The sequence below is a fragment of the Jatropha curcas genome, chromosome 11 (assembly GCF_041381405.1).
Source record: "Jatropha curcas cultivar XTBG-Jc1 chromosome 11, XTBG_Jcur_1.0, whole genome shotgun sequence".
Taxonomy (NCBI): domain Eukaryota; kingdom Viridiplantae; phylum Streptophyta; class Magnoliopsida; order Malpighiales; family Euphorbiaceae; genus Jatropha; species Jatropha curcas.
Window position 1 is genome coordinate 6,962,859 of NC_143161.1, and position 8,562 is coordinate 6,971,420.

At 31.2% G+C, this 8,562-nt stretch overlaps 1 protein-coding gene across 1 annotated transcript; it reads right to left on the reverse strand.

Annotated features, from left to right (window-relative positions):
- Positions 1 to 1,232: 1,232 nt before the first annotated feature.
- On the reverse strand, positions 1,233 to 2,049 carry LOC149492445 (uncharacterized). Its single transcript, XM_089716447.1, has 2 exons — positions 1,907 to 2,049; positions 1,233 to 1,809 (listed from the first exon to the last, which is right to left on the reverse strand). Exons 1-2 carry the CDS (start codon positions 2,047 to 2,049, stop codon positions 1,233 to 1,235), a joined length of 720 nt encoding a protein of 239 aa, XP_089572573.1.
- Between the last annotated feature and the right edge of the window lie 6,513 nt (positions 2,050 to 8,562).

The following is an 8,562-nucleotide window of genomic DNA, read 5'->3' on the forward strand; positions in this document are numbered from 1 at the left end:
GTAAAATAATTTTAAAAAGTTTAATTAATTATTATCAAAAGCTAACTGTTAAGAGAGAGTAATATTTAATGAAACATTTTTTCAATCTTTAAATGCTATTCTAAAATTATTGTTAAACATGATTTAAAAATACTTTCTTTTAGAAAAAAAAAAAAAAAGGAAAGGAGTTGCTAGAGTTTGAATGCTTAACAATATGAGACATAAAATAAAATTATTAAGCTATTAGCAACAAAAAAAATGTGGAAACTTCATGGGTTTTGTTTGAGAAGAGTACAAGTTTGGGTAGAAATTTATTGGCTTTTTATGGTTTGATAGATTTTAAAATTCAATGATGGTCACGTGTTAAAAAGCCTTTATGGGCCTCTGACATGGAGAAGCCCATTATGGCCATTTGAACCCCAGTCTGGCATTGGACTTAAATTCTCAAAACAAATCAATTTACTGCTTGACTAAAATTCACATCAAATGTAAGTTTGACTAAATGAGAGATTGGGTTCACTGTATGTGTTAAAAGCCCAATACTATATGTAAGGGTAATTTTCTCTCTCTTTTTTTATACCATAGATGTCCCTAGCACGTTGGGCTAAGTTTAATTTTGTTCCCACCGCGTTAGGTTCATATGGGAAAAATGCTCTCAATGGAGATTTTCTCTATTTACAATGGATCCAATATTCAATTGGTGTAATTTTTCCTCTTTATATAAATCTTCTATCCACCGAGTCGAGTGAAAACTTAAAATTTCCTCTTTATATAAGTCTTCCACTCACCAAATCCATGAGAAAGAAACAAAATCAATACTAACATGCACCTCTTCCAATAATAAAGATAAATAAGCTGCTTTAACAAAAAAATCACCATTAGAAGAAAAATTCCACAAAATGGAATCTTGAACGGAAGCAATTCAAGGAAGAGGAACCGCATAAATTAAACACTTAATATCATCAAAAAGACAGGTACATAACACAGAAAGATCCCAAAAGACCATTACGGATTAGATCGCGCACCGGAAGATGCTCCTCACTCTCAAAAATAGACTGTACCAAATCTACCAAAGGATCCACAGGCAACTAAGAATCATACCATAAACTGATTAGTCGACCATCTCTTATCCACCAAGAAACATGAAACTGAAGATTCTGGAAACTACGAATAATCTCCTTCCAAGTACAAGACTCACAAACTCGCAAGATCAGAGGAAAAGAGCAATCATGACAATATTTATGAGTCAAAACCTAGACCCAAAGAGCCGAGTCATGCATAAAAACCTTCCAACCCAACTTACCCAACATAAAAACATTAAATAACCGGGCACTACAGAAACCCAAGCCCCTAAACTTCTTAGGCTTAATAAGCCAATTCCACCCAACCAAATGCATCTTACGACGCTCCACTGTAGACCCCCAATAAAAATTACGAGACAACTTATCCATAGTCCCACAAATAGAAAAATGTAACCATACAGTTTGCATAGTATAAACAGGTAAAGAAGAAATAGAAGATTTAATAAGAACTTCCTTACTAGCATGATTAAGCAAACGAACTTCCAATTCGCCAAATGAACCTCCACCTTTTGAATAATGTCCTAATACGGCGCCACAGAAGACCGTCCATAAAGAAACCCCTAGATATTTGCCTAAATTTGAGGTAATTGCCACACCCAGTAACTGCTGGAGCCAATGTTGCATAGGACGAGAGACCATCCTGGAGAAGAAAATGCGAGATTTGGCTAGATTAGCCTTCTGCCCACTACCTCCGCAAAAGTCTGCCAAAACATCATGAATTACTTTAGCTTGCCGCACAGAAGCTTTCCTGAAAATAATCAAATAATTAGCAAATAACAAATGACTAATAGGAGGACCACCCCTCGAAGAACGGGCCGGGACCCACTTTTTCCTAACCACCTGACGCTGAATCAGTAAAGATAGCCCCTCTATACAAAGGGTCACCCTGATGCAGACCCTGAGAATGCACAAAATAACCAAAAGGAGTCCCATTCCAAAGCACTGCCAAAGAAGACTGGCAAGAGCACTCATAATCAAGGAAACCCATTAGTCAGGAAAGCCAAAAGAAACCAGAACAAATCGCAGAAAATCCCAATTCACTTTATTATAGGCTTTTTTCAAATCAACTTTTAAAGCAAAATTACCCATTTTGGACTTAGATCTCTAGAAAGAATGAAGAAACTCCTGAATGATGATAATATTATCAACCGTAGTACGTCCCAGAATAAAGCTACTCTGAAAAGGACTAATCAGCCCATCCATAAAGGGCCACACCCGAAAAGCCAAAACCTTCATAGCCAGCTTATATAAGACATTATAAAGAGTGATCGGCTTGAATTGAGAGATAAATTTCGGAGTAGCAACATTAGGAATGAGAACAATAAAACCTTTGGCCAAATGGAGATCCATCAAACCAGTAGAAAACGTGTGATTAGCAAAGGAGATTACCTTATCACCTATAATATCTCAATACTTCTTAAAAAATAAAAGTTGGAACCCATCAGGCCCCAGAGCTTTAAAAGAACCATACTAGAGACCGACGCCCAAACCTCATCCCTAAAAATTTGCCTCATCATATTTGCCACAACATTTGTTGATAAATGAGGAAAAACAATACCAGAGAACACAGATGGAGAAAATTGAGAATCAGCAAAAGACAAAGAAGCATAATAATCAGGCTAAACCCTTCAAAGTAGGAGGATTCGAAATCCAATCACCAGCATCATTTTTAAGACATTCGATCTTATTTTGTTTCCGACGAACCCGAGTAATAGCATGATAATATTTAATGCACCGATCACCACCCCGAAGCCAAGAATTACGAGATTTCTGAAACCAGAAAACCTCCTCTTGCTGTAAAATCAAACTTGCTCCTACTAATTTGAAATTAAGCTTTAATTGTTATTGCATTAAAATTAAATAAAAATGACGAATTAATATAACATCAACCTTTAAATCCAATCCTTTTGTCTCTTTTTTTAAAAACTTAAAAAAAGAGTCTAAAAGTCATCAAATAATTTTATGAAAGACTCTGTCTTATCTTATCTATCCTTAATCCATGATCGCAGCTTGCACATTACACGCTTTTTATAAAAAAATAAAAAAATAAAAAAATAAAAAATAATGATGATATTATGATTGAAGAAAGAATGAAAGAAAAATGTTAGTTTTAAAAGTTAGGGATATGGATACATTTACTTTTTTATTTAACTTTGACAAAAAAATTGGAACATTTTTCAAACTAGGCCCACAAAGGCACCCTCCCGAGTGTTTAAAGAAACTCTATATTCAAAATTCGAACTTAAGATCTTTAGTTAAAAGAGGAAGAATTCCTGATATCCCAATTCATTCTTAGGGTAAAGTCAATTTTTTTTTTTAAACTATTAAACCTAACAATACAATGAAACTCAATTAGTAATTTACTTTTTTTTTTTTTTTTTTTTTTTGAAATTTGAAGAGAAGGTAGCTAACATGCCATGAAAAAGGCAACATTCCCCCTGCAGAAAGCTCCATAGACATGGTACATGGAATGCAAGCTGCCACTAATATTTTTTTGGAACCCACCAAACGACAAACAGTCAGCAATCACAAGATCTAAGCTGGACCCTCGCCCACCCAATGGACGGTTATAACTAGCCATCTTAAACTTAAACCACCCAATGGGAAGACTGTTTAATATCAGACATGACATGGTTCCGGTTCCGCCTAGGTCGAGACTTCACCTGTGAGACTTCACCTGTGAGCCTTCACATGCTTATCCTTTTTTGTGGGTCCCTACTCCAACATGGACCCCAATAATTCAGCCTAACCATGCCCTTGATTTTTTTTTCCCTCTTCTTTAATCATTTGGGGTTTTAGACGGTCTACAAATCCAAAGTATCTGTTGTTCAATATTGCAAATGAAAATAATATTAAAATTGGCTAATTTCGAACTAGATTGAATCCCAAACTGAACCATTTTGATTAGAACTTTTATAAAAATACATACTGTTTGAAACTAATAATTGAATCAGTTATCGATCAATTTGATCGATTTCAAAAGATTTTTTAAAGAGTAAAAGAGTCTAGTCTGGAACCAACCCTTAACCAAGTCTATTACCACGTAGTGAATGATCGTCTCTATCACACTCCAAACTTTTGGAATTCTTAAAATTAGTGTTTCAAAATATATTTTTTCACTAAAATAATTTAACATTCAATCAATATCAATATAGCAAAGAATGAGGTAACTAGATAGACTTCTATCGCAGACAGAGGTACAAGAGCATGATATATCATACATTAAATATGTAAATTCACTTCTGAACTTTATTATAATAGCTCGTGTCATTTTCAATTTTGAAAAAGACATATTGTGTTTGTTTTTCAAAATTATGAATTTTGATTTTGATAACATTACTCATCTTTTCATACTAATAACAATAATTTTTAGAGTTTTTGATTTTTATATGTAAAATATTGATTTAATGTATGGTTAGCACAATTTTTTAAATAATAATTTTTATTTTTTTAAAATAGATAATTGATTGATGTAATTTTATAAGTTGAAGTAATCAATAAAATAATTTTACAAATTGAAGTATTTAGTAAATATAATTTTATGAGTTGAAATGTTCGATGAGTTAAAATAAAATTTAAAATTACCAAAAAATTTGAGTAATAAAATTCACCAAAGAATTTATATATTCCACCTTTTATCATAGGATAAACAAGTTCATATCAAATGGGACCCACTTGTGGTGTGTTATTGTCCTCTTATCTAATTCCACTTTAAGAAATGCAGGCTTCTATGAGCTGTGCTGATATTGACACTTAGCAAGAATTCAAGAGATAGGGATACATAAAAGCACCCAAGCATAGCTATTTTGAAGTGGCCATAAATGGTAGGGGAACTTCATTATTGATCTTAGCAAAATTAATTCATCTAATTACCCCCAAACACTTGCTCTTTTTGTGGTTATGTATCAAATCACTTACTTGGCATACCTAGAGTTTCAAATGAAACAAGATTTGCACTAAGAGCAATTAGCCTTCTCACTTTCTTCAATTAACCTTCAGACAATGACTAATTTCTATTTGAGATTGTTATAATATATAATTGTTCTCTTTGTACAACATCATCCTTAATGGACCAAAAGCAATTACATTATTGTTAAGCAGATTTTGAGATTAAAAGAGAAAATTTTGTGTTTAGAATTTTATTGCTTATGTATCAATCTCCTTTTTGAGAATTAAAGTTGTATATATGATTCATTTCTTTAGAAAAACATATACGTTTCTGATTAGAATTATATGTCAAATATTAGTATTACTCTCTATAATTATTAGAGCTTTATACGTAAATTATGGTAGGTTCTTGATAAAAATTTATATTCTATCAAAAATCATTTTTTAAAAAGAAATTTCAGAATCAAAATTATATTTGATCTAGTGGAAAAAGTTGATGGAGATGATATGTCTAGAGATAGTAAAATTGCAGGTTTAATCTCTCTTCCCATTTCTATTAGCATTTAACGTTTTGATCAAGTCAAAGCTCTTTTTGTTATCTGTAGCATTCACTAATGTAATTTCATAATAGCTTTTAGATGCTCAAGAAATTTTTTACAAAATGTTAAATATTCTAAATTTTAGCATTTAGCTTTTAATTAAATACTCTAATAATTATACCCATTATTTTGTTCTTCTGAATTCAGCTAATTAAATAACTGATGTCTTCTTTTATTATTTTAAATTAAACAACTAAGTAAACAATTATTTTTATAAAACATATCTAATTTAAACTATTATATAAACAGTTATCCGCAGTTAATATAACAAACAACTATTAAAACATTTAATATTAAAACATTTAATATTCTCGGACATATCCTAACAAAATCAATTGATTTATGCTAAGTTCACCGTTTAATTTTTAAATTCTTTCAAGTCATTTGACACAGAGAAGACAAGATTTGATTCAATTTCTGTTTCACTTTTGAGTTTCAAAATTCTAATCATAAAATATGACTATGATTAGAAATGGTGGATTGCCTGTTTTGGCCATTTGATCAGCTCAAAAGGCAAAAGCATTTGCATATTCATCTTCCAATAATTTAAAAAATAATTATTGAAATATTCTAATTATGTAATAACTTTGTAAGGAAAAAGCAAAACAAATTAGGAGTGGCACCAAATTACCCATGCATGGGGCGGCCAATGAGGACAACAATTTCTTGTTTGGTCGGTTTGATTGGGATAGTTTTCTTGGTATTTTATCTAACTTTACACGTATGCACACATTGGTTCAATAATAATATAATATAAACACAAAAAACCATCTGAATCGACTTATAATTGTACTAACTTTTTTAGACTTTTGCCACATGGACGGTGGATATGGTCATCAGTGCCAGTCTGGGTAATTACATCAGCAAGTGGCCGACCTGGGCCACCATCCACATCAGCTGGTTGTGCCATGACCACCATCCACATCAGCGATAAATAATACATGCAGAATTCCTATTTCATGTTTCGTACTAAAATTGAATAAGCAAGCTTTCGATTTGGACTTTTTAGATTCAAATGTCATTAAATGTATTAGAATTATTCTGATAGAAGAAGAGAAGAATGTAATTTTTTATCTATCTCCAATCTTCAATTCCTATCTTTTTCAACTCCTGAAACTACTAACGGTCAGTTTGTTATAGTTGCATCATGTTTTTAGTTTTTTTTTTTTTTTTTCTAGCACTAAAAATTGTTTTTGATTTTTAATTATTTACTTACACCGTGTGGAGTAGTAGCATTTAAGATAGCTTTTAGCATTTTGACAAGTCAAAAAACTTCATTTCTATTATAGCTTTTATGATAACTTTTAGAGGTTACAAGGATTTTTTTATGAAAAGTTAAATACTCTCAACGCTTAGCGTTTCATAAAAATTAATTAAATTTTTTTTTACCTCCAAATTTAGTCAATTAGACAACTAAATTTTTTTCATTTTAAGTTAAATAATTATGTTTACTGAACACTTTTAATTTAAATCGCTATATATATACAACTACCAATTAACCATTAATAGAATACCTAACAACTGATACAACACTTAACAGCTACTAAAACAGCTGGTATTACTCAATAGACCCTTAATCAAAGTTCATTATCCTCAACTGTTTTTAATTAATAATGAATTAATAATAAATGATAAACAAAACAATAACAATAAGAGATTCGCCCTCCAATCTTTAAATTCCTGAGCTGCTAAGTTAAGTTGTCTTTCAAAAATTAATGAATCTTGTATAATAACCATTTCCTTATTAAATGAATCATTTATAATGTTTTTGTGGATAGAAAATTTTTAGAAGAATAGTGGTCAAGGCCAGAAATTTTGAACTCCTATTGTAAATTTGTAATATTAATATAATAATCTCAAATTATTCATTTTCTTTTCTACCCTCTTTTTTATTTTTTATTTTTCATTTTTTCCAAATCTTTTTAACTAAGCCAGACCCCTTTCATGAATCAACTAACATAATCTTGAATTTGCATAGATAAGTCCTAGATGTAGACTAGTAGGTTATAACCTTAAAAGTATAATAACTACCTAAACAACTGACATCATCACTCAAGCAAGCAGCAGTATAGTTGCAATTGCAACTCTAATATTAAACTTCAACTTTCACAAAGTAATACACAATACAATGTGTGGGGCCTGCATATCTGGGACACCAAATGGAGGGAACCACCATGGTGGCCAACTATGATTTAGATGTTCTTACTATACCAGCAAAAGATTCCTATCATGTTCTATTTTAGCCCTGATAGTGTACTATAATATTTTTAACAAATTTGTTCATCATTGTAGAATCTAACCTCTACTGTACAAAACTAACCTATTACAACCACTAACATAGTACAAAACTTTCCTATTGGAATTCATTGCTTCAAGACTAATTTGAAGCTAATCTTGAATTATGTCTTCCACCAAATCAAAACATCATTGGAGATCACAATTTTTAGTGATACAAGTGAATTCTTAAAACCGAAGTCACTGAAATAACTAGAAACAAAAGGATTGCTTCAATATCACTTCATATGGAAGGTAATCCTTTTGCTTAATCTCACTTCGATTTCATTCAATCTCGATATGCATGCAAGTTAGAAAAAGAAAAAAAGAAAAGAAAAGATCAAAGTCTGAAATAGAAACATCACTATGGTGACTGTAAATTTTGACCCTTCTTATATATCCTAAGACTATTAAAAGTCTGGTCGGTATTGAGATTGGAATTAAATATTTCAATTGATTTCCCAAATAAAATTGAGATTGAAAAACACAGTTTGACAGTTGTTAGAAATTTTGAAGAACTTACGATTAAAACATTTGAAATTCACTTCTAAGACAAATTTAATTAATATTTTCAACATTGTGTTTTCCTTCAACAGCAGCTCAAACAGCAATAATAAACCTAAATATGAATGCAAATAGTGCAATTAAAACAAATTTATTCCTTAGACGTAGTCTTCACAGTGGGGATCAAACACATTGATCTACAGTGGAGGGTACTACCTTTCTGTAAGGAACAAAAG

What these genes read in the sequence shown, in the direction of transcription:
- LOC149492445 (XM_089716447.1), bottom strand. Translation starts at nt 2,049, where the DNA reads ATGGGTTTCCTTGATTATGAGTGCTCTTGCCAGTCTTCTTTGGCAGTG. An exon ending in GCTATCTTTACTGATTCAGC is followed by an intron (nt 1,810 to 1,906) that starts GTCAGGTGGTTA and finishes GATTATTTTCAG; the next exon opens with GAAAGCTTCTGTGCGGCAAG.